The sequence below is a fragment of the Amphiprion ocellaris genome, chromosome 7 (assembly GCF_022539595.1).
Source record: "Amphiprion ocellaris isolate individual 3 ecotype Okinawa chromosome 7, ASM2253959v1, whole genome shotgun sequence".
Lineage (NCBI taxonomy): Eukaryota > Metazoa > Chordata > Actinopteri > Pomacentridae > Amphiprion > Amphiprion ocellaris.
The window spans coordinates 26,805,613-26,833,347 of NC_072772.1; the positions used below are offsets into that span (position 1 = coordinate 26,805,613).

The 27,735-nt window shown below is 40.5% G+C and overlaps 1 protein-coding gene across 1 annotated transcript in view; it reads right to left on the reverse strand.

Annotated features, from left to right (window-relative positions):
• Positions 1-923: 923 nt before the first annotated feature.
• efhd1 (EF-hand domain family, member D1) overlaps positions 924-27,735 on the reverse strand; it is a 34,257-nt gene continuing 7,445 nt past the window's right edge. Inside the window, exons 2-4 of the mRNA XM_023267787.3 lie at positions 14,933-15,080; positions 6,534-6,668; positions 924-5,383 (exon numbers count right to left, since the gene is read on the reverse strand). Of these exons, the coding sequence (XP_023123555.1) occupies positions 5,249-5,383; positions 6,534-6,668; positions 14,933-15,080 (418 nt within the window). The 3' untranslated portion in view covers positions 924-5,248. The remainder of the gene's footprint in view (positions 5,384-6,533; positions 6,669-14,932; positions 15,081-27,735) is intronic.

The window sequence follows — 27,735 nt, forward strand, 5'->3', positions numbered from 1 at the left end:
ACGTGAACCAGGGATCTTCTTGCTGCAAGGCGAAAGTGCTAACCACTACGCTACTGTGCAGCCCTAGAGCTATTATCTCACAGCAGAAAATTAATTCCTTTGCATGTTACTACATTTGGCTCAGCTCAGGAAAACTGAAAACTATAAATGTCCTGGATGTGTCATTTGTAGTTTTGCTCAATCTTGTGATGAACCAGTAGTCCACCTGGTACCACAGACTCTTGCAAAGTGCATGTTGCAATGAGCTCCACCCTACAGTTTATTTTATTATCTAAGAATGATACATATTTGTGTTTTCTATATATTTTCCTTTAATACAATTAAGTTAAACATTTCTATTGTGAAGGGGAGTAGAACAGCACAATATATTTACAAGTGCCCAAAAATATAATTTACTGACTTCTTTTATATTTGGCAACTTATAAGTCTCTAATTAAACAATAACAATATAGACTATTTTCTTCATGAAAAAATACATTGTCCATTTCCACAACAAATACTGAGCAAGGTATGCGATACACAGTATATTATTTATATGACAACTAGAACATGCTATAACTTAAATACAAATAAAACAGACTGAAGAAAAGGCCTGGAAACATGAACCGTGCTTTTCAATAAGCTATGCTGAGGTCACAGCTTCTTAACTTTTTCTGAATCCATTTTAAGTTACAAAATTCAACTGACACTGTGATAATTAGTCAGCAAACCCCAGAACAGGCAGTGATTGAAGCTCAGGGCAGAGCAGATTCTGGACATGGAAATGTCATGTTTTAAGTTGGGTGTAATGCAAATGTTATGCATATTTGTGACAGCACACACGTGCACATGCATGCGCACACATACAAAAGCCTACTGACATGTTCATCACAGAGATCAGAGGACTACATCATCTTTTTCTGGATCAAAAAATAGTCACTGCAGACTGTCCACTGCTACTTTAACAGAATTTTTTTTAATAGAAACAAATCAACATTTTATTGTGGAAACTCTTTGAGTGAGATATGAAGATTGATGTGGTTTGCCTAGCTTAGCCTTGAGCAATTCAAAAACCTATCAGCACCTCTAAAGTTCACTGTCTGACACTTGACATCTTTTATCAGAAATGTAAAAACATTTTATTTACGGGTAAGTGACATGATGTGCTATACTATTTACTGATCTATCCAACAGTATGGGGGAACCATCTCCCATGAGAGTGCAGATTGTTACATGATTTGGTACAGTTTCCCTTTTAGGATTAATAAAATCAGTCTGATTGGTAAGCAGACAGGTGCTGCTCACAAAGAAACACTTTCTGCACATAACTGCCCCTACAGCAGCGATGTTTCTTTTAATATTCTTTATTCCGCACACAAATGGCAAACAAGATAGAGCATTAGTGAGGGGTCCTAGTGGATTTATGTTTTCATGTCATACAGAACCAAATTGTTTTCTATGCTATTTTTGACTGAACACTCAGACATGAGATAAATAATTTAACATTCTCACCTCGGTCTTTCATGGTATAAGTATAATCAAATTTCCTGTTCTGTCCTCCTCCTCCTCTGTATAGTGACAGGCTTTCCTTTCCCTTCTTTCCATTTTATCCTTATGTGAGCATGAGTGAAGTGTGTGTGTGGAATGTGTGCAGGTTCAGCTCACTGGATAATAACCTGATCATCGACAGTTGTTGCTGAGAGTGGCTCTCCTGCAAGTCATCATCTCTAACCATAAAAGCTGAGCTCAGGCCACCCCTCCACACCAGACTGTTGAACTACTCCAGTCAGTCAACCAGGCCAATATTCTGCTCTTGCTTGTGTTTGCTCCGTGTCTAACCTGGCTTCTTTTCTGCTGCAGTTCTCTGTCACTCCCTGTCTGCCTTTCTGCCTCCATTGGCAAACCTGGTATCTTGCCATGCCATGAGAAACCTGGTCCACCTGTAGCTTTCCTTCCACAAATTATCTTCTGTCTCCTGCCGACGAGACCATTCCTGCATTCCCTCTACTGCTCTTCCCCATTCCGGTTGCCAACTAGAGTGGAATTTTGTTTCGAGTTTGCAAACATACTGAATGAAGTTTTGCCTTGGAGCCTTGGTGTGTGTATTCTGTGCTTGTGCTTACTGTCACCTGTTATCCTCACACGTCCTCCACAGTTGTGTTTCGCTGTGTTGGCAATCTATGAAGATATGTGTTTGTTTTTCTGTTACTGCACTGTGAGTGCATTTCCGACCTATTGATAGTCTTTCCTAGCTTGTTATTACTAAGTACCGGTTAGTCCTGCATTCCGTGATAACCTTAACTTGTAATATTGAATATGCGTCGTTGTTTGTAGCTTAGTGAAAACTAAGCTAGCCTTCTGTCCTCCTTCGGCTCATGTAGTCACTTCTTGCTCAAGTGTACCCTCGTATTCTCCCACGCAATAGTCTTGTCCTGCACTTTCTCTCTAGTGCTGTCAGTCCTTGGTATTCCCCTTGGTATCCTGTTATCTGTATCTTGCACAATTGTTTTTATTTGAATTTACTCTTCTGCTGTGTCGTTGCTGTCTGCACCTGAGTCTCTGAGTCCCCGTGTGACATTTCCTAAAATACTGACTTATTCCTTCCAGCATCAAGGGCCACTTTCTGTGTTAATGCTCACCACAATGCTGCACAGCAAACCTACTAATAAAGCTGCCACCTTTGTTGTGATCACACGTTTTTTCCAGTGCTGCGCCAGTAGAACAGTAGGTAGAGATTTGAGACCACACTATTGAAAGACTGTCCATCTGATATAGTAGAGCTGAAATGCATAGGTAGACAGCTTGACAAAAGCTGAAATTTGTTCTAGATACAGTCAGCTTTACTCTGAGTGCAGCACAAGACCTTTGTTTTTCACCCTGAAACATCAACAGCTCTATGTGGAAACTGCTACGTATCTTAGTTTCTGGCAGGCTGTAAGTGAGCACTTACATAGCAATCTACAGCATGAATCCCTTTTCAGAACATCTGAAATCAAAGTGTATACAGGTGATTAGTATGTGGTAACAGCTTCTGAGATTGTGACAGTCCAGCTAAGATCTTGTGATTTGCTTATTTGCATATACTTAGGATACTGCTCACACGTAATTTAAGTTACAGAAGCAGAACTGAACTGTAGCAGACAGAGGAAGCACATGAATGACTACATTGTCACATTAAATGGGCACTCCAGTGATTTTTACATTTCATCATATAAGCTAGTTTCTCAGACATATTAAGCATCTAAATAAATTGTCCGAACAATGAGTTGATGGTATTTATCGTACCTTTCTACAAAAATACTCAAAGATGTCACTCTGCAATCTGTATCTCCAGCTCAGTGAGATGAAGGACCACTGTTACATTCATGGTCCACAGGTCTACAGTCAGAAGTTGTACCAGCTGACACACCAGTACTTTCGTCTCAAGATTACCAACATCTTTGGTCACTTTTTATGCACCCGGGGCTTCAGCATATTTCAAATAAATAGTTGACCACAAAAAAAAGCTAAATTGAATTCAGATATTTTAGAATCTCGAGCATATATATTTTAAAATCTGCCTGCTCTGCGTGCTATCGAAAATGAAAACTACACGGCACTCAAATTCACAGAAACACTCAACAGTCCATTCGCAACTGCCATTTGTTAATTCAGTTTAGGTCTTAAGAGTATCAAAAGGGAATTGATAAACCTTGGTGTTATAGGTGAGCATACTTAAATGTAAGCTGTCCATCTTTAATCTGACACTGTGTTTTTATTAATGAGGCTGAAATAAAGTCTGTTGTTGTTGACCTATGCTTATGCAAGAATAGACAGATTTAAAAGATTTGTTCTTGCTAAATGTTTAGTTGCTTTACTTCTGAGATATAAACCACAAATCTGTTTTGAGTACAGAGCTGGAGTCAGGATGTGGCAACACAAACACTGAAGGTGATTGGAAAACAGTCTCGCTCTGTCCAACATCAGAAAATACTTTGATACCTTTAAGTTCAATGGTTAACTATTGTATCCCAATTATTTACACTGTAAACAGAAATGTAGCAATTAACATTTGAGCTTTCAGGAGGAGTTGCGGTGCTACTGATGTGAAGCTTGTATTCATCAATAAGGTTCCAGCACAGAAGTGAAACAAAAATCATTGTATTATGTTAATTTTGTCATTTGTTACTATAGAGTAGTGTTACTTTTAAACCGACAACTAAATAAGAAAAGTATGGTTTTACCTTGCTGACATGTTTCGACTCCATCTGCAGTCTTGTCATGTCCTTTTTTTTTTAGGTGACCAGTCGAACAGATCTGTCAGAATCTGTCAGACCGGCCACACCCCTGCCGTCCGGTGGAGCCTACACCCTCTCCTTATTTATGTGTTAGTTTAAAAGTAACACTATTCTATGAAACAAAAATGATTTAGCATTTTTTAATTTCATTCTGTACACAGGTTTAAGAGACTGGATTGCAAGATGTCAGTTTGCTTCAGACATTTTTTAGCCATACTAGCCATTTCCCCCTCTGGTAGCCATTGTGAGCCATACATAACATAGGCTAGCCTTGCCTGACATAGGCTAGCTGAGCATAAACATAGGCTAGGCTTACCATGGCCTGACACCAGCTAGTACTGAATGCAGACATGAGAGTGATATCAAATGTTGAAAGTTGTTGGCAGTCAAGGACAGTATAACCTAGTTAGCTGGGCTAAAAGTCAAAGTAACACTCAAAGTTGTACAAGGACCACTAAATGTTTCCACACTGTTATGTTAATACTAATAATATACTATTACCTATTCCTATACTATTTCTGTTACATTGCAAGTTGTAGAGTAGATGTTCACTTAATGACACGGATAGTGTTAACAATGTGAGGCTTATGCAAGATCATATAAATGACCAAATTGGAATCAAAAATCAGGGAGATAAAAACAGGGACACGAGGAACAAGCCCACAGAAATGCACAGTAAAACTGAGATTTTCAAAAACGTGGAGTGATCACTAAGTATCTCATTACATGTCTGATGCAATGTTTTTGTCTCATGTTTGCTCTAAGACAGCTGCAGAAGACTGGAATGAATGAACCTTGCTTGTGAGGTGTAATGAGGTATTTTCAAGCATTTTAGTGAGCATTTACTTTGAAACAACTGTCTACATTTTTTTTTTAAATTAAAGTACCCCATTCTGACAAATGACACAGTGTAAGTGGTGTGGAACTATTTCTAAAATTTTAGAAACAATGACTTGTGCATGAGAGCATGGTGATGCACTCTCTGAAGAGGGTCATGAGCAGAAGGTGGACTGCAGCTGCTTGAAAGCAGCTTGACGCTGTTTTTTCTCCACTTCCTGTCTCTTGCGTTCTTCTTTTTCCTCTCGAATCTCAGCCTCAAACTTACTGCCCACAGACAGAGCCTGCACCTGGTAACACACAAAATGGCAGTGTTCCTTTTCATCAACACAAATCATCCTGATGTCTCAAGTAGCCCTGCATGACTACCTTACTGTCAGCTGGCTTTAAATGTATGTGATATCGTTGGACACATTTTGGACTGTGTTTTATCAGACAACAGTTCTTATAATAGAAATGAAACAGGATGCTGGAGCAGAACAGTGTTATCCTGCAGACATTTACTACTTTCTTCTTCTTCAGACTTATGTCAGAGCATTTGTTTAGGAGGTTTATGATTGAACTGACTGACTTCTGTTTTTCACCACTGGATGTTCCATAGATAGGTGTGACCCATGTTGTCAATGAATATCCTGTAAGATGCTCAGAGTATAATACATAAAGCACATAGCCTACATCATTTGGCTTTTATAATGTAAGATACTGTGTAATGCAGTTACCATAGAGAATGCATACAGTGGGTTCCAAAAGTCTGAGATCACATTGACAATCTGACATATTTTCATCTAAACTTGGAAATCATAAGTTTTACATCTATTAAAAACACAAGAAATTCTGATGTAAAACAAAGACGAAATAATTCATATTCTGCTTTATTTCTAGTAAAGCAATCAAACTGCACCAGATTAGCTGCAGTGACACAGTTATGCTGGGATGACATGAGTTATCAGGTTCGAACAAACTTGTGGAGTCCATGCAGCTCAGTTGCTGCTGTCATTAAAGCAATAGGGGCAGAACAAATCTAAGATCTTCTGAAAAGCATAGGCATTTTTCAGAGTCAAAATTTCACTTGAACTATTCAATCAAATGATATAAATATTATGACAAATCAAACCATGTAATGACACATTTTGCATAAAAATCTACATAAATGCAGAACAAATATATTTTCACTTGTAGTCTCAAATTTCTGGGCAGTTGTCTACAATTGTTGGTTTGACACTGTCTCTGGAAGTTATACAGTGAATTAAAACAAAAACAATGACCAACAATTATGTGTATATAGTAAATATTTTAACATATATTTTAATCCCAAACACAGGGCATAATGTTTAGCAGCATGTTCCCAAGGAATCCAAGGCCAAACTAAACGTTGTCACTCTGGTGGTGTTAAGGTCAGACTAAGTATAAGAAAACACACAGCGCAAACTGCCATCATACCTTGGCTTCAAAGAAGTCCTTGGCCCCCATCACTCCCTCAGTGGAGACATTGATCTCAGACAGTCTGGCCAGAGTCATCAGACCACTCTCCTCCTGCAGCTCTCCAGCTGCTGCTCTCCGAAAGATAAGCAGGAACTGCAGCAGGGTAGATAGTTTGGAAATACGTATACATTCAGTCAAGAAAATAACATCTCTTGAGTCTACACAGTTGTCGTTTCACTGTGTTCCAAACTGTATGTCACCTAAGGCTGGGTTCAAACTACAAGAGTTTTAAAATCCTAACAGATTTTGAACTGAGGTTGCATCATTCACATCAGGATCAGAGAAATTCTTCAGTGAGATGTGGACATAAGATTTTAAATATGAGTTTTAAAACTTGTAGCTAATGTTAGCCGTAGGGCTAAAATATATAGTGGTGCTTGAAAATATCATCCACCGCTCCAGCCAGTAACGTGATAATCATAACCATCCTCATTCTTGTAAATATCAAACAAATTTGATATTATCAGGGCAGTCCTGATTAGTCTGCAAACACTTTGGGAGATTAAAACTGGATCTGTAAAACCCTGACATTATCAAATCATCTGGGTAGAACATTTAGTCAAACTAGAATCCCAGACCAGACTTCTTTGTCAGTTGCTGGGAGGAGAGAAACTATTAGTTTGTACAGTGTTTTACTTCGTGTAGTTATATTAGTATATGCCAAGACAAGACATGCCATACATCTATTACTGCCATCTGCAGTTAACTGTTACTGGGTTCATTAACACATACTTCATGTCTCTGTGTATACCTTATGTCTCTTTCAGTTTTGCAGTATTCATCACAACATCCACACATTAACATTTCAAATGTACTTGATTAATAAAAGTCTAAAATGATGATGACTAATCTGACAGGGCTTTGTATGGTTTCTTATGTGGGGATATTATGAGTGATTGTCTTTGTACAACCAGGTATTTAAAGTTCCCATATGGTGAAAACTATTTTTATTGTATTTCGTTTAAAAATGTGTAAAATATAAACTGCGAGAATAAGACTTAAATTGCCAACATTTGTCTCCAAGTCACTTTGTCTCCAACCATTTCTTGGTGGTATTTTATGGAGGACTAAAAGTGCCAAAATTAAATAAATGAATACATCATTAAATATTTAATTGAATGTCATTAATTAATTAAAATTGAAATGAAATATGTCATTAATTAAAATTGGAATCAAATACTTAAATGTGTTATGAAATTAATACATCATTAAATAATTAATTAAATGTGTCATTGATATTATACATGGTGACCAAAATGGATTTGTGCCAAATCGTCAGGGGTTCCACAATGTAAGAAGAGTTCTCAATTTAATTCATGCTTGCGAAGATTCTCCCGATACTGCAATTTTATCCCTCGACGCAGAGAAGGCGTTCGACCGAGTCGAATGGGCCTATCTTCTCGAGGTGCTCAAACGTTTTGGATTTGGAGATTATTTCAGGAGGTGGATTAAAATTTTACTTGCTGATTCTACAGCTATCGTATCTACTAATAAACTTGTCTCTCAGCCTTTTGAGCTATCGCGAGGCACAAGACAAGGGTCACCAATTTCTCCTCTACTTTTTGTAATAGCAATGGAACCTTTGGCAATAGGAATTAGAACACACCCTTTAATACATGGTATTAAAACTGGGGACATTGAACACAATACAGCGTTGTATGCTGACGATACTATTGTGTTTTTATCTCATCTTGCGGAATCAGTACCATACCTCTTGGGGTTAATTAATCAATTTGGTAACTTCTCGGGTTTCAAAGTGAATAAAGAAAAATCCTCCATCATGTTTCTAAATGGAAACGAGAGGAAGAATCCATTAGTGTCCCATCCATTTGTAAATGCCACAGAGGGATTTAAGTACTTGGGCATCAGAATTACCCCAAAGTTATGTAATCTCAGCTCAGCCAACTATGAGCCCATGCTTGTAGAACTCTCTCTCTAGATCACCAGATGGACCACATTGCCTCTGTCTCTACTAGGAAGAATAAACATCATAAAGATGACTATATTACCAAAATTTCTATATGTTTTTCAGTCCATTCCACTAGCCCCTCTACCTCCATTTTTCTCTAAGATCAGGAAGCTTCTCTCTAATTTCATCTGTAACAATAGGAAACCACGGCTCAGACTCTCTCTCTTGTATTTACCATACGACAGGGGAGGTCTACAGCTACCGAACCTAGAATGGTATTACTGGGCTGCCCAGTTGAGAGCCACAATGTTTTGGTTTTCCAAAGATGTTCTTTTGCCCTGGCTAGAAATTGAAAAATTGTCCTCAAAGGGTTTGGCACTGGACAGCTTTTCATATTCAGCTCCCTTAAAGAAATTAAAAGAAAAAACCACTAATCCTTTTGTAAAGAATACCATTGTTGTCTGGCATGTAGTACCAAAACTTTTGGGCGACTTCTCAGGGTTGTCCAGTTTTTCCCCAGTCTGGGGAAATGACCTTTTTACCCTGGGAAAAAATGACATGGGCTTTAAAATATGGTTCAACAAGGGTATAGTAAAGCTTCAAGACGTATACAAGGACAACACTGTCATTTAATGAGTTAAAGACAAAGTTTGATGTTCCGCAGAAACACTTCTTTAAATTTTTACAACTAAGAAGCTTTATTCTATCACAGTTAAAGAACTCAGTGCAGCAACCTCCATTATCCACATTAGAGTTACATGTTACGAAAGATTGTTTTGGGAAAAAACTGGTTTCACAGTTTTATAGCTTGTTGGTTAACAACCAAAAGGATAACTCTGACAGTAAGAGACATGAGTGGACACAAGATTTAGGAGTAGACATCTCAACTAATGAGTGGAGTAAAATATGTTTAAAAACACATACTCAAACCATCAACACCAGGTTAAGATTAGTACAATTTAACTGGGTAATGCGATCCTGTATCTCCCCTGTACAATTAAATAAATTTGATCCCAATATACCTGACTTGTGTTATAAATGTAACAACCATCAAGGGTCATTATATCACTGTATGTGGAAATGTGATAAGATTCAAAAATTCTGGAGCTCTGTGTTAAAATATATTTCTCAGATCACATCTTGTCCGATACCCTCATGTCCTAAGTTATGTATATTAGGCATTTATCCTGACAACTGCTCATTGTCTGCTAAGGAGAGAATAATGGTTGACCTTTGCTTACTACAGGCCAAACGGTCTATAGCTTTATGTTGGAAGAATGTTGCTTGCCCCTCTTTTGACTTCTGGCTAACTAACTTAACTTCAAGTTTGGCTCTTGAGAAACTGACATATATGGTTTAAAAGAGAGCTTCGGAATTCTATATCATTTGGAGGATGTTTCTAGAATTAATAAAGATTGGTGACATTGGAGGGGTGGTGAATGACTGCGCTAACTAGCCAGTTGATTTCATTGACTATGGGGATGTACTTGTACAAGTTTATTTTTATTTTACTTTTATGTCTATGTTTTATATTATTATGTAATGTATTAGATGTCTCTATCTGCTACACTTAGCAAAATAAGTTTGTGACCCATTACTGAGGTTCATTTATTTATTTTCATCTTATTCCATTTATTTAAATATCCCCCTTTTTTTATGTACCATTATATCATTATTGCTTTTATCTCTGCCATGTTCAAAGTGTTGATGTTTTTGTATAAAAGAAAAACAATAAATATATGTTTAAAAAATATGTCATTTATTAATTAAAATTGAAATCAAATATGTCATTAATTAATTAAAATTGGAATTAAATACATAAATGTGTTATTAAATATGTCATTAATTCATTGAAATACCAATTCATTTTAAGTAAAAAACATACATTATTATTTCACTATTTAATTAATTATTTCATGGTCCTTGTGTTGCAGTGGATCATGAATTTATTTTATACCTCGCCCGTCAAAGTCGGTGGGCGGATCCTAACACCTGATTGGTTACCCTGCACATCAAGTCAAGGCAAATCGATTCCAGATAATGGACTGATGCAGAGCTTGTGAACACATTCCGATACACTGGGTGGCGCTATTCACCTCTACGTTGGTTTGGATACTGTATTAAACAAAACTTTATTGGCAACCACTAAAGACTCGGTCCTCTTGCCCAAATGTTGATACGTGCGGTGCAAGACAAAATTTTCTTTAGCATTTCCTTTAGCACCTACTCGGCTCACCACGGCTCGTCTAGGTTTAGTTGTTTTTCCATTACATTGAGTACCACCTCATCGTGGGTGGAATCATAGCACGGCGGCCCGAAGGTCGCTTACCGTCATTTCTGTGCCACACAAACACAACAATGTACATGGAGACGATGGTTCACCTGCTGCTCGGTCTGTGGCTTTCTGTCAGATTCAGAGTAATAGAGTCAAAGAGTCGGAGAAAGCTGAGAGCAGCGAGTCGAAACACTCAGGAGAGTTTGGGAGGCGATACAGCAGTATCAAGTCGAAGACAAGAGAATACGAACTAGACGACACGTGAGGGTAAGCTAATGCTAGTTCGCTAGCTATCGTTTATCAGTCCTGTGAACGACCCTGTAATGGCTGCAGTTTATCGCTATTAGGTATTAAAATATGTATGCTGTGTATGTGTTTCAGATGGCTCTCTTATGAGACTTCATTGGGTTTACCTGAAGCAGCAGCACATGAGCCTGCAGTGGCACAAGGTGTAGAGGAGGAGGGCAGAGATGTACAGGATGCACTGATGCAGTACGTGTCATGCAAAACTTTAGTTATTGTTCTTGTTATACTTCTGTTTTTTGGTCCCCAGACTGCTATTGTTTTCTTGAATGCAATTCTGACAATAAACTTTTGTACATTTTGCAGATGTGTCTATGCTATTGTTTGTTTGTGAAGGTTAGCAAGATTAAATGAGAAATTAAACGCCAAAACATTAAAACAGCTGTTTTAAGAGCTGTTTCAGTCAACGGAATTATGAACCATAAAGTAGTTTGTGTTAAAACATGTTAAATCCCATTAAACACAAATACATTATTAGGGAATACAGAATTGTTTGGTTCAGACTGTTGACTCTTTTCCTACCAGTGTCTTAACAGACAAAATGAAAAGTTGTGATGCAATCACATAAGTCACAAAATAGTTTATTAGTCAGCAGCAAAATCAAAACTATTTACAATGTGCAAAGTACAAACTGTGGTGGGCCTGTCCTACAGTGGAGGGCTAAAAGTAAAACTATATACAACTACGGGTGCTGGTCATATAATTAGAATATCATGAAAAAGTTGATTTATTTCAGTAATTCCATTCAAAAAGTGAAACTTGTATATTATACTCATTCATTACACAGAGACTGATATATTTCAAATGTTTATTTCTCTTAATTTTGATGATTATACCTGAATACTAACGAAAATCCCAAATTTGGTATCTCAGAAAATTAGAATATTGTGGAAAGGTTCGATATTGAAGACACCTCTAATCACCTAATTAACTCAAAACACCTGCAAAGGCCTTTAAATGGTCTCTCAGTCTAGTTCTGTAGGCTACACAGTCATGGGGAAGACTGCTGACCTGACAGTTGTCCAAAAGACGAGCTTTTTCGTGATATTCTAATTATATGACCAGCACTTGTAAATCTCAAGTCTATGGGAGGTGGACTCGCTCACACTCGCCGGCTGCCCACTGCCTGCACCAGCTGCCCCAGCACACCCAGCACTGCCTGCCCCAGCTGCCCCAGCACACCCAGCACTGCCTGCCCAGCTGCCCCAGCACACCCAGGAATGACTGGTTGAAGGCAGCATTCTGGGCCATCTCCTCCCGCTGCAAGGCCGCTTCATTCTCTCTTGCCTCGCTGAGGAGCAACTGAATGTTCTCATCATGCTGCCCACCATGTTTAGAAAGACTTCTTCTACTTCCGGTTTCAAGGCAGACAAAAGCAGTGGATTAGACTAGATTCGTGTTAGTCTCGCCCACCGACTTTGACGGGCGAGGTTGACAGATAAAATAAATTCATGATCCACTGCAACACAAGGACCATGAAATAATTAAATAGTGAAATAATAATATATGTTTTTTACTTAAAATGAATTGGTATTTTAATGAATGACATATTTAATAACACATTTATGTATTTAATTCCAATTTTAATTAATGACATATTTGATTTCAATTTTAATTAATGACATATTTAATTAATTATTTAATGATGTATTTATTTCATAACACATTTAAGTATTTAATTCCAATTTTAATTAATTAAAGACATATTTGATTTCAATTTTAATTAATGACATATTTAATTAATTATTTAATGATGTAGTTATTTATTTAATTTTGGCACTTTTAGTCCTGCATACTATTTGAGGTATGTTTCGGGTCATTGTCCTGCTGAAACATCCATGACCTCTGATGCAGACCCGGCTTTCTGACACTAGGCCCTACATCGTGGCCCAAAATATTTTGATAGTCTCCAAATTATGATTCCTTGCATACCGTCAAGGCATCCAGTGCCAGAGGCAGCAAAACAACCCCAAAACATCTTTGAACCTCCATCATGTTTGACTGTAGGTACTGTGTTCTTTTCTTTGTAGGCCTCATTCCATTTTCTTTAAACAGTAGAATGACTTGCATTTCCAAAAAAGCTCTACCTTTGTCTCATCTGTCCACAAAACATTGAAGATTACTCGGGTACATTTTTGCAAACTCCAATCTGGCTTTTTTACGTCTCTTTGTCAGCAGGGGCGTTCTCCTCGGTCTCCTGCCATAGCACAAAGGAACTTCAAGATCTCTGGAGATGGTCTTGTAACCTTGAGATTGTTCATATTTTTCCACAATTTTGCTTGTTAAGTCCTCAGACACTTGTTGGCTCTTCTTTTGCTTCTCCATGCTTGACACACATAGTCACACAACACAAAGGTTGAGTCAACTTTTATACATTCTAGCTGGCTTCATGTGTGATTTCTATATTGCCAGCACCTGTTATTTGCCACAGGTGAGTTTAAATGAGCATTGTATGCTTGAAATAAAATGATTTACCCACAGTTTTAAAAGGGTGCCAACAATTTTGTCCGGCCCCTCTTTTCAGTTTTGTGTAAAATTATGTAAATTCTGTCTTTTTTCTTCTGCTTTTTTGTGTTTTTCCAATGAACATCAAGGAAATAAACACGTGTATACCAGAAACATTAGTAATTGCAACAATTTTTGGGAGAAATGGTGTATTCTCTGGAAAAATTCCAGGGGTGCCAATACTTTTGTCCATGACTGTATGTCTTTCAACTCACCCATAAAGCACGTCTGTAGAAAAGCCTTCTTTCACCTGCATAATATCATAAAAATTAGGAACATCCTGTCTCAGAGTGATGCTGAAAAATTATCAGGATGTCCCAATAATTCCCATAAAAACCTCTAGCCTATACAAAGCTCTGCAGCCATAGTTCTGACAGGAACCAGTAAGAGAGATCCTATTTCTTCCATATTAGCTTCTCTTCATTGGCTCTCTGTAAAATCCAGGATAGAATTTCAAATCCTGCTTCTCACATATAAAACTCTTAATGACCAAGCTCCATCTTATCTTAAAGATCTTATAGTACCTTATCATCCTAACAGAGTAAATCTCTCTCAGACTGCAAGTTTACTTGTGGTTCCCAAAGTTTCCACAAGTAGAATGGGAGGCAGATCCTTCAGTTATCAGCTTCTCTGTTGTGTAATCAGCTCGCAGTTTGGGTTTGGGAGGCAGACACCATCTCTACCTCTAAGATAAGGCTTAAAACTTACTCTTCGACAAAGCTTATAGTTAGGGCTGCTCAGAATCACCTGAGCTGTCCCATAGTTATACTGCTATAGGTTTAGACTGCTGGGACACTTCCCATGATGCACTGGGCTCCTCACCTCTACTTTCCTCTCTTTCTTCCATACAATTACACACCACCGTTACATATCACTAATTTTGTGTCTTCCCAGAAGTTCTCTGTTCTCTCTGCAGGTGTCTCTGGATCTGGAGCTACACATCTCTGATCTGCAGTTTTTGTTCTCACCAACCTCTTAAAAGTTTACTGTTCTGTTTGGATTGTTTGTCTGTTCTCCATCTGCTATCCTGCTATCCCTTAACCCCTTCATCCCCACCCAAACCCCAACTGGTCGAGACAGATGGCTGCCGTCCCTGAGCCTGGTTCCGTCAGAGATTTTTTTATTCCTGCCTGTTAGAGGGGAAGTGTTTTTGGTTCCTTTCCACTGTTACCACCTGCTTTGCTCAAAGTGAAACTGGACTGCTGGATTCTTTTAACTCTGTTTAACATTTGCAAGGTCTTCACCTTATTATGTGAAGTGCTTTGAGATGATATGCTGTGAATTGGTACTATACAAATAAAATCAAATTGAATGAAACTGCTAAAAGGGAGCACAATATGGGAACTTTAAAGATCATCATCTCACCTCTCTAAAACTCAGTTTGCCATCAAAATCTTCATCCACCTCTTTGATCATATTTTTGAGGCCCAGGTGGGTTTGTGGAGCTCCCAGCTTCTCCATCATCAGCTTCAGCTCCATTAGGTCGATGAAGCCGTCTTTACCAGTGTCATACCTACAAACCACAAGATGCACACAGTGTCAGGTTCAGCTAGGCAGGGGGAATGATGGCAGAATACATTTTAACTCATAGTCATTATGTTTCCATGTTCTGTCACTTGTTTCAGCTTGACAGATGGATTTTGGTGCCAGATGTCTCAAAAAATGTTACATCTGATCACATACATGTAGACACCTACCTGTAATAGACCTGGAATGTGTTGTGCAAAAAAGAAATTATGTAAGGAAACACAATCTAAGATGGACTCCAAGAAAGTTGATCAATTAATTGCTCTGGTGAAAAAGAGCAACAGTGCTTTACAGATCAAACTCTACCTGATTATGCACCACATGATTAGAGCATTTACAGACTCACAATGGCTCACTTGGCTACAAACAGATTTATTGCATATATAATTAAGGACATTAAGCATATATAATTAAGTATATTTATATTTTGTTAAACTGATGAAAAATATTTTACTCATTGTACAATGAGTAAAATAAATATTTTTCATCAGATTAACAAAGTATAAATATACTTTATACAAATGCTTTGTTGTTTAACCCACTATTTTTTGAAGTTTCTACCTGAAAAAATCTTGTACCGTCAGGCCAAAATAATAAATCTTGGGCTCTATGGACAAAAGACACTTGGGAAATATTTGAAATACAATAAGTCTCTGGTGTCCTCATCACTAAGCCAGGGTAATACACAAAAAACACTGAAAAGTGTACTTCCTCCTAATCAAATTTAGAGATTAAAAAAAGAGTTTTAGAACAATGAGTCAGTGACGCTGATGTCATTAAAACTGTTTTAAACTCATACGGTACAGTTAACATACTGACATACACAACAAGCTTGTTTTTTTAAGAATCTCATTTTATATGCGCTAGACTATTTATTGTTCTAATAGGATGGTTGTCCATTTCTTTAAAAGATAAATATACAGCTTTAATATTAAGTAGTACGAATAAAACAGTTACAGGGAATAAGTCTACTCTAGTTTAAAACACCACACAGAGGCCTCTGATTAATTTCAGTACAGCTTTATTCAGCTGTACATCAACAAGTTACAGAGGGAGGATTCTTCTTCTTATGTAGCTGCTTGGGCCCCCTCTGCCCTTGGTCAGGGCAGACCTGTGACAAATCATGAAAAAGATAAGTTATTCAAAATTTAAATAGATGCAACAAACACAATTTAAACAAACAAAAAAGAAACTAAATAGTAATAACATCATGAGTAGCAGGCCCCGTCCATAGTAATAAAACATTACAATTGTAATATCAACCTACAGTCACTTTTGTTCAGACTATTCAAACTCACCTACCAATAAACATAAATATGAAGCTTGCTGTTGTTATGCCAGGATTCATAACTCAGCCCTGACATCTTATTAAGATGAGAAAAATTTTAGTGATCCCACAGTGGAGAAAGTTCGCCATTACAGCAGTTCCAACAGAAAAAAATCTAAAGGCAGTACAAAAATAAATAAGAAAAAACACACGGTGCAAAATTACAGAGAACATTATATTCAGACGATGATTATTTTTTTAAAGACTATAGAGCCTACAAGAGGATGAGGTTGTACTAGTTATTGCACATAAGTAGGTGGAATGTGTATGTAAGAGAAAAAAGTGCAGCAGTAACAGAGGTAGACCAGTGATGTTTATAATGTGGCATTGTAAAGTCTGACTGATGTTTATTATAAAGGACCTGCGAAAATGCTCCTTCCTAGACTTAGGGTCTAAGAGTCTGTCGCTGAAGGCACTGCTCAAAGAGTTCACAGTCTAATGCAGAGGGTGGGAGGTGTTTCCTCTGATAGCAGACCATTTGGCCAGAGCCCTCCCCTTTCCCACCACCTCAATGCAGACCAGGGGGCAGCCATAGACTGTGCTGGCTCTTTTTATCAGTCTGTTGAGTGTGTCCTTATCCCGCTTGGAGCACCTCCCACCCCAGCACACCTCTGCATAGGAGATCACAGATGCCTCCATAGTGTCTTACAAGGTCCTCAGCAGTGGCCTGCTCACACCAAATGATGCTAGCCTCCTCACCAGGTATAAACGACACTGACCCTTCATATAAAGAGAGTCGGTGTTATCTGTCCAGTCTGGTTTGTTATTTAGCTGAACACCCAGGTACTTGTAGGTCCGCACTTTCTCAATGTCAATGTACTCGCAGTCGTTCCCCCCTGACATGCATCCTATGATGGCAGTGTCATTGGAGAATGTCTGGAGATGACAACTGTCTGTGGAGTACCGGAAATCTGATGTGTAGAGGGTGAAGAGGAAAGGTGAGAGTACTGTACCCTGGGGGACGCATATGTGGCAGACCACCACATCACACACACAGTCCTGTAGCCTCACATACTGGGGTCTATCTGTGAGGTAGTCCATGGTCCTTGCAGCCAGCTGGTCACTGACCCCTGCTCTCTCCAGCTTCACTCTAAGCAGTGACGGTGGAATTGTATTGAAGGCACTGGAGAAGTTGAAGAACGTGATCCTCACAATGTTTCCAGTGTCCTCCAGGTGACACAAGGATCTCTGCAGCAGGTAGATGATGGCGTCATCCGTCCCAGTGCCAGGCAAGTACGCAAATTGCAGGGGATCCATGTTTGGGCTCACCAGGGGGTGAAGATGGTTCAGGATGATCCTCTCAAGTACCTTTATCAGGTGAGTGGTTAGGGCCAAGGGTCTGATAGGATTGGACTCCTTGGGGCATGTGGTCTTCGGCACCGGGACCACACAAGAAGTCTTCCACATGGCAGGAATTCTTTCTAGTCTCAGAGTTGGGCTGCACAGTCCCTGAGGAGTCTGGAGCTGATGCCATCAGCGCCCATGGCTTTCCTCGCTCTGGTCTTCCTAAGCTGCATTCTCACCTGATCCACTGTTGGTGTGAAGAGAGGAAGAGGAGGTGGGGGGGAGAGAGGAGAGCCCCAGAGATGGTGGTGGTGAAGGAGATGAGGGGGAGTGGCTGGGGGTGAGCAGGGAAGAGTAGCTGGAGGTAGGCTGGACAGTGTCAGACAAATCTGTTGAAAAACAGATAGACCACTTGTTGTTCACAGACATCGCTACTCCCCCGCCCTTCTTCTTACCACTCTGCCTCATGTCTCTGTCTACTCTGATGAAATCCATCCAGCTGCACCAGTGAGTTCAGGGTAAATTCATTTAGCCAGGTCTCCGTGAAGTGAAGCAGACTGCACTCTCGGTATTCCCGCTGCAGCTACGTTAGTGCCCCTAGCTCATCCATCTTATTTAGGAGAGACCTCACGTTTCCTGTGATAACAGCTGGAAGGCATGGTTTATACCAGGGGTCCCCAAACTTTTTCCTGTGAGGGCCACATAACTTTTCCCTTCTCTGACGGGGGGCTGGGGTCAGTTTGTAACAGAAAAAGTGTGACGATTGCAGGGGTGCCTAAACGTAAACATTTATTGTTTTCCAGAAAGCCACACGTAACCAAATATTAATAACCCTTTCTGGGATCTTCACAGAAAAAAAAGTCAGGAAATAAATAACAACACTATTAATGAAATACATAACACTATTTATGAAATAAATAATAACCAAATAATCCTCTCTGGGATCTTCACAGTAAAAAGTCAGGAAATAAATAACACTATTTCTGAAATAAAATTACACTATTTATGAAATCAATAAAAATCAAATAACTTTCTCTGGGTTCTTCACAGGAAAAAAGTCAGGAAAAAAATAACACTATTTGTGAAATAAATAATAACCAAATAGCCCTCTCTGTGTTCTCAGAAAAAATAAAGTCAGGAAATAAATAATAACACTATTTCTGAAATAAATAATAACCAAATAACCCTCTCTGGGTTCTTCACAGAAAAAAAGTCCATGGAACACTAACTTTCTGTTGTGCCGTGCACAATCTTAACAGGTAAATGTTCAGCTTAGTTGTCAGAGCAGAATCTCTTACTTAAATGACTCATATGAGCAGTCTCCACGAATAAAAATGAGCAGCTGCGCTGTGTCCTGCACGTCCGTGCTCTCATCCAGTGCTAATGAAAAAAAATCAAATTATTTCGTCATCTGCTGCAGCTGGGCATATACATTACCCCCGATTTCTTCAATGCGTCTGGTGATTGTACTCGCCGACAGACTCACGGCATTAAAGACATCTTTATTCTCAGGACACACCTCCTCCATGACAGCATTCAAGCATTTCTTGACAAATTCTCCATCAGTGAAAGGTTTACCGCTGCTTGCTATCAGTTGAACAACCCAGAAGCTGGCCCGAACGGATGACTGGTTCAGCTGAGCTTGGCATACAAATGTATTCTACTGAGCTAACAGTCCACTTTTTAGCTTTGAGAGTTTGTCTGCTCGCATTTGGCCTTGCAAGCTATCATACTTGTCTTTGTGACGGGATTCATAGTGTCGGCGCAGATTGTATTCTTTGAATACCGCCCGCCTCTTGACAGATGAGACAAACAGCCTTTTCTTTGCATTGAACAAAAAAAATGATCGTTTGTCCACTGCAGGTTAAATACCCTGCATTCTGAATCAATTTTTCTCTTACCTAACCTTTTCGCCATTATTTCATTTTATTGGACAGGGGCGAGTCTAGGATTTTTTTTCTGAGGGGGGTTTCAGATAGGGGCACAGACTGCAGAAGGGTGGAATAGAATGTCACGTTCTATGCGTGTATTAGTCTCGATCGCGTGGCCAGACTGAAAAAAATCATAATGCATCTCTGGTATTGTTCAGGGGGACGGGCCAAATGTGGAGGCGGGCTGTATCCGGCCCGCGGGCCGTAGTTTGGGGACCACTGGTTTATACCATCGTCTCCTTTCACGCCGTTTTACTCCGGCTCTGCATCCCCTCCGTAGTTCGCGCTTCGGGATGTAGCCTGACTTGGCTAAGCACTAACAGCTGCTCCCGGGTGTAAACAACAGCTGGGCTACGGCAAAGAGTGTTCACCGATGTGGCGTTTAGAAGTCTGAAAAACAGTAAAAAACACAACAGCAGTCTCACCAGCTTTACCCCAAGGAATGGACGTATGCCGGAGTGACGACTGTAGAAAAAAAAGTACAGAAAAGCTAAAAGTGCAAAAAAGTCACTATAAACAAAGAGAGGGGTCGGAGCTGCTGCAACTGGCTGCCACTCAGTCGGCGCCATCTTACAGTTGGCGCCAAATTCTTTGCCAGTCCTGATGTGTGTGTAAAGTTACATGTGTTTTCAAGTATCGTTAGACAGCCAAATTTGAGTTTCAAAAAACAAGAAAGAGTAAATAAGAAGAAACCCATGGTTAGCGCAGCTAACTCATCCATCTTATTTAGGAGAAACCTCACATTCCCCATGATGACAGATGGAAGGCATGGTTTGTAACGTCGTCTCCGGCATTTTACTGTGGCTCTCCATCCCCTCCTTCTCCTCCGTAGTTCGGTGGGGATCTCTGGTTGCACTTCCTGATGCAGCCTAACTTGGCTAAGCACTAAAAGCCATTCCTGAGTGTAAACAACAGTTGGGCTATGAGATAGAGTGTTTGCCAATGCGGCGTTTAAAAGTCCGGAAAACAGTAAAAAACAAAACAGCAGTCTCACCAGCTTTACACCAAGGAATGGACGTGCCCCAAAGCGACGACTATAGAAAAGAAAACAGTAGAGAAAAGCTAGGGTTAGGGTTAGCCTCTCCCCCCCATCCCTCCCCCTTTACCTCTGCCCCTCTACCTCTACCTGTTCTGTCCCTCTCAACCCGCCCAGCCAGCAGGCAGATGGGTCCCCCTACATCAGTGCTTCTCAATTATTTTCTGTCATGCCCCCTGCTAGGAAGAAGAAAACATCTCGCGCGCCCCCGCGCGACTATAAACAGTATCATTTGTTTATAAAATTGTTATAAGTACACCTCTGCATAACACTGTATCCTTATTAACGTATAAGAGAATAAAAAAAGAAAGAAATATGGACCAACTTACAACAAAGAATAGCTTTATTAACTGTAACAGAAAATATTTAAAGTGCATCTGAAATTCAAAAATAAAATTAAATCCTTAATTAAACTATAAACATTTTTTGACTGACCACGTCAAACCATATGATACTGAAAAATAAAATTACAAAAAATCAATAAATAATAATGCATTCAAACTGATCACCAACATTAACTCAGGAGCACAATATTTAAAAAAAACTTTATCCTGTAAAACAAAAATATATAAAATAATTTGTGCTGATTTTTTTAATCAAAGATGATGTCTGGATTAATGGCTACAATGAGCACATTTTGCAATGCACAGCTTTTCGAAGCGGGGTTTGAAGCAGGACACAGCAACTCTCAGCTCCTGCTCAATGTGTAGCCGGGACCTGTATTTGCTTTTCAGAGCAGCAACAGCAGAGAAGTAAGAAGTTGCAAATGGAAGAAGAATGTGCACAGCTCTTTGTCCTAAGAGTGGATATTGCTTCTCCACATTCAGCCAGAATTCACTCAGTGTCTGGGATGTGAAACTTAGTCTCAATGTGGAGTCAGATGTGATGTCTATGAACTGCTCCTCCTCTGCAGAGCTGAAACCAGTTGGAGCTGGTACATTAAAAAGGATCTCTCACCCAGTCATACTGGGAACTGTTTTCAGGGAAGTACTTTGTAAAGAATCCCATCAGTGATGAAATATGCTGCTTAAAATATGGAATCACTGAGGTGGCATCATAGTCAGTAGTGTCAACAAATTCCTGCAGATTCTCAAATGACTCAGTATTTCCTTCATCAAGTCGCCTGCCCCACATTGCAAGCTTTCGAGTGAAAGAGCTGATCTTGTCTGTGACCTGAGGGAGGTGTTGATCTTTCCCTTGAAGCGTTAGATTTAGTTCATTGAGCTTTCCAAATATGTCACTCAGGTAGGCCAGTTTCATCAGAAAGTTCTCATCACTAAACTTTCTTGCAACTTCATACTTGTGCTCCTGCTCCAAAAACATTCTTATCTCCTCTCTGAGCTCAAAAACTCGGGACAACACTTTTCCTCGTGACAGCCACCTTGCCTCACTGTGAAACAGCACAGCTTGATGTTCAGCTCCCATCTCCTCACAGATAGCAGAGAAGACTTGTTTTTAGTGGTCTGGTCTTTATTAAATTGACTACACCTACAATGTCAGTCATAACCTCACTTAATTCAGAGGAAAGGTGCCTTGATGCCAGTGCTTCTCTGTGTATAACACAGTGTGTCCACTCTGCATTAGGTGAGGCCTTCTTGATGAGAGTCCGAAGTCCTTTTCTCATCCCTGCCATGGTCTGTGCACCATCACTGCAAACACCAATGCAGTTCTCCCAGTTTAGCCCATTCTCAGTCAGGAAGCAGTCTAGCATTTTGAAGAGCTCTTCAGCTGTGGCTCTGTCTCTGACATATTTACAAAAAAGTAGATCCTCACACAGGGAATTTGTCATGTCAAAACGTACATAAGCAATAAACAAACAGTCTTTGTTGCTGTCAGTTGCTTCATCAAATTGTAAGGCAAAACGTTTGTCTTTGAGTTTATCTACCAGCTGTTCTTTAAGATCGTCAGCAATGTCATTTATACGTCCAGCAACAGTGTCATTGGACAGAGGGATAGTTTTTATTTTTGCAGCACTTGCGTCATCCAGCATGACAGAGACCATGTCTAATGCTGCAGGCAGTATCAGCTCCTCTGCTATAGTGTGGGGTTTTTTGCACTGAGCAATTTGGTACGCCACCTTATATGATGCCAACAACGCTCGCTGGTTTACTGATGTAGCAGTCACAAAGCGGGATGATTGTTGGCAATATTCGGCACGTTTTCGCTGAAAAAACTCAAGCGGCTTATCAGCGTGATTGGGGTGTAATGTCTTTAAGTGACACCTTAATTTATTTGGCTTCATGCTGTCCGCTGCCAACATTTTTAGACACAGTAAGCACACCGGTCTTTCCTCGTCTCCCACCGTAGTCACAGTGAAGCCAAGCGCTACATACGCTTCGTCATATTTCCTCGTTTTAGTTTTCGGGAGACTTTCGTTTGTCTCTTTATCGCCGTCTCTCTCCGCCTGTCTTCTCATCCCTGTGAAATATTTTTTCATGGTGTCACTTGAGGGTCTGCTACACTTCGTGTCTACACTTCATACTCATACTCTGTGCTGTGTGCAAAGCGCGCATGCTCAGTGCAAACAAAACCCCTACACCACCAAGTGAATGCTTTCTGCGCACACTCTGCCAATGAGAGCGCCACTGCCCCCTAATGTAGTGGAGGTGCAATTGCACTTTATTCTAGGACAGTAAAAAAAATCAAAATAAAAAAATGAAAAAGCATGTTCCCCGAGGTCAAACACGCCCCCCCTGACGTCCCCCTGGGGGGGCGCGTCCCACTATTTGAGAAGCACTGCCCTACATAAAGAGTCGGGTTCTGCTCAAGGTTTTTTTTCCCTGTTAAAAGGGTGTTTTCCTTTTAGACATTGCCACTGTCACCTTGGGGCTTGCTCTGGGGGTCAGGCATATGGGTTCTGTAAAGCATTGAGACAATTTGACTGTAACTGGCACTACATAAATAAAATTGAATTGAATTGGATTGAGTACACGAAGGTCATCATGGACTTTGTCAACTGCTGTGAGCAGAACCACCTCCAAATGAACACCAGCAAGACAAAGGAGACGGTGATCGATTTCCACAGGAAACCCTCATACACTCCACCGCTGAAAATCCAGGGACTTGACATTGAGAGAGTGAGGACCTACAAGTACCTGGGTGTTCACCTAAATAACACACTTGATTCTCACAGTGCTCCTCATCTTCTCCAGGTGAGAGAAACATCTGTGCAAGAGGTAGATCACTGTATCATCAACCTCCATGCCAGGCTGGTAGGCGAGCTGCAGAGGGTCCAATGATGAGCTCACCAGGGGTCGCAGATGACAAAGGACCAACCTCTCCAAGGTCTTCATCAGGTGGGATGTTAATGCCACCAGCCTGTAGTGGTTGAAGTCCTTGGGGTGTGAGATCTTCAGCACCGGTACCACGCAGGATGTCTTCCACAGTTGTGGTACTCTCCCCAGCTTCAGGCTCAAGTTGAAGACATGCTCCAGCAAGTAGTATGGTCTCATGCTAACAGCTAAAAGTTCAATGTTCTTACTGCAAAGTTTTTCTTTGATAGTGATGTGTCCAGGGTTACACCATCTATCTTTAACAAACTCAGCCAGTCCCCCTCCTTTCCTCTTATCACTCTCCTTCATCTGGTCTGCTCGCAGCAACTGAAAGCCATCCAACGCAGCATTACAGTCCATTGTTACCGCTGTTAGCCAGGTCTCCGTGAATAGCATGATGCTACACTGCTGGTATTCCCGCTGGTGTCGTGTTAGCGCCGTAAGCTCATCCATCTTGTTGCTAATGGATCTTACGTTCCCGGTGATGACTGAGGGGAGGACGGATTTGTACCGTCTCCTCCTGTTGTGGTGTTCTGCCTCCACATGGCTTCCCCTTCTCCTCCTCTTAAGCTCGTGGGGGACATCAGGCCTCTCACCGGTTAGCCTCGCAGTGCTACGGAGGGCTAACAGTTGGTCTCGAGAGTAGACAACGTGGTCACTGCTCCGCGCTGTCTGCTATCACCGACGTGGACAGCACATTCAAAAACAGAAGAAAAATCAAAGCAAACTGCGCTAGTTTCATGTCCATTATTGACACTAATTACTAGTGCAACTTCACCAAAATGAAAAAAAACAAGAGAAAGCAAGAGGAAAAAGAAAATAAACAGAAAAGAATACTCGACGAGCGAGAGCTGCTGTAACTAGCTGCCACTAGAGCGGCACCATCTTGAGTCCAAGAGACCTGAAATTTGGCCAGTACATAAAACAGATCTTCCTGATGAAAAGTTATCAAAATGTTCTACAAAAGTCAAAGGGCGGCCCCCAAAAATATTTGCCATTAAACAGGACTGATGATGATGATGACATCAGGGCAGGTCTCTGATCTGAATATTACATCCATACGATAATATTCATTCACAGTCATAGCACCACCTTGTGGTATCAGGAAATAGCCATTATTCACATTTTGATGTAGTTTTCTTAGTCAGTTCATCATATTTACCTCAAATAAGGTGAAAAGCCTTAACGCGTTGATGATGACCCCCGAAAAAGATTGTGACTTGTCATCAAACATCGTGTCTGTGACAGCATGTGAAGTAAAGTGGAAGTCCAGTCTACTCTATGCAAATGAGCCGCAGCCCTCTCCGGGTAAACACACCAGATCGCAACTGGAAACGCACCGCAACCAGACCAGCATGCCACATGCGGCGCATTTCCAGCTGCGATTCGGTGTGTTTACCTGGAGCGGGCCGCAGCTGCATAGAGTAGACTCAACTCCGGCATGCGGAGATCCCACGCATCGTGAAACCGTCTTCAAACATCTAAACTAGCCATCGGTGAAATAAAACAAGGACAGATTCAGCTACTGCACAGCTTATTTCTCGCCTCAAATGCTTTCAGAAATATTTTTCGCTGCAGTGTTTTTGTAATAATAGAGAAAATTTGCGGCCAAGCCGCCATGTTGGTCCAGCTTGAAATCCAGGAGCAGATCAGCCTCCGAGTCGATGCGTTTGTCCAGACAAGGCGCTTAAAGAAGGTCGGCAGGTGTTGAAGACAGTTCGCCGTGGAGGAGAAGCTTATAACAGCTGTATCTGCACACGCATTTTAACCATTAGTGTTTTTGAAATAAAAGGGAAAGTTTGCGGCCGAGCCGCTGTGTTTATTCGACATGTCTGGCGGACTGTCAAGCTGAAAGCGCTGTCATGTGACCATGTTGTGGTCTGCTAGTGACCGCCTGCCGTCCATGCGATTTTCAGATGCGGTGCGTTGCTATGCGGGAAAATCGCATCTAGTGGACACGCACCTTTATCCACTGATCATGTTCTGAGAATGACAAACACAAAAGAAAATGCAACCACAATCATTAAATCGCATACATATTTAACTGTTATTCATGGCTGAAATACATTCTATTACATAACAAATTAGGGTTTTTAAAAATGCTTACCTGTGTGTTTTCTGGCTGGATGTCTGACACTGATTTCTCGTAGCCACTGTGTCTATGTCTGGTTTGAGGTCTTGTGCTGAGGCAATCCATAAAACAGCGTGGAGGTTTTCATCGGTGATGCGTGATCTCCACTTAGACTTGTTTAGATTCATTATTGAAAACATCTGTTCGCACAGATAAGTTCTCCCAAACATGGACAGAACACAGGCAGCTAGAAGTCGGAGCTGTGGCATCAAACCAGGGGGCAGTAGACGGTAGAAGTCCCCAATTGCAGCATCCAAGAACTTTGCCCTCAGGGTACTATCGCTTAGCAGCTCTATTAACGTCCTCTGAAGTTGATGTGGCGCACTGCAGATGTCAGTGGTTTGGATTGGCAAAGATGACAAAGCCTGAGCACTGTGCTTTAAAGTCAGAGAAGTGCCAATCAAACTCATTCATTAACCTGTTCAGTTTCGGAGCCAACATGGCACATGGAAAAGCACTGGGAACTGAGACTGAGATGCTCTGACAAACAGGAAAATGGGCAAGGTTGTCCTGTTTCACCTGGGACATCCATAGGTTGAGTTTACACTCGAAAGCTGTGATCATGTCAGACTAATGACTTGTTTGTGTCCCTGCAGCTTCTGATTCAGTTGGGTGAGATGTTCGGTCATGTCACACAACATAGCAAAGTCACACAGCCAGCTTGGATCTGACAGTTCAGACAAGGGCTTTCCTTTACTTTGCATGGAAAGGGCAATTTCTTCCCTAAGCTCAAAAAATCGTTTTAGGACTTTGCTCCTACTCAGCCATACTCCTGTATGGTAAGGCATGTCTCCATGCTCCAAGTCCACCTTCTGGAAGAACAGCTGGAACTAGCAATGATTCAGGCCACGTGCCGGAATGAAGTTCACTGCTTTCTTGACTGTGGTTATTATATCATCCAGCTCCAGACCCTTTCTACACAGATGATGGACAATGCAATGATACGTTATCAGAGATGTTTTACAGTTACTGTTTTGCATTTTCTCCTTCATTAGTCCAACCAAGCCTGTTTTTCCTCCACACATTGTAGGTGTACCATCGGTAGTTAGTCCCACCAGCTTTTCCCATGGTAATTTTTACTTAAAGACTTCTCCACCGCATCAGAAATGTTCCGTCCTGCTGTGGATGCATTGCCATCTAGTGGCGGGATGCAGTCACTTCGTGGTTAACATAATCGATATAATCCGTAATCGGTAACATAATAATGTAATGTGGGAAATGTAGTTTATGGTCAAAATATGCTTTAAAGCAGCATAGACTAATATAATATATATAGATAATCATTCACCTTTTAAGGTCTCACAGGCCTTATGAAATAATGTGGCGGGCCATATTGGGCTTGTGAGCCTTGAGTTTGACACGTGGCTTAGGGGGTGCCACTGGCTTTTTTATGCGCCCTGAAGTGTTACAAACAGTGATGGGAGTAACAGTGTTAAAATAAACAGTGTTACTAACAGCATTATTTTTTTTAGTAACGGGAAATCTCACTAATTATTATTTCCATTGTTACAACACCGTTACCATTACCAAAAACTAAATTAGGCGCGTTATGAACTAAAGCTACTCATTGAAGCTCTTGCCATCCGACTTGGCTCTCAGCCACAGGAGCTGCAAAAACTGTTTATTTTTTTGGTGAGAGAGGAGAGAGGGACGAGGCAAC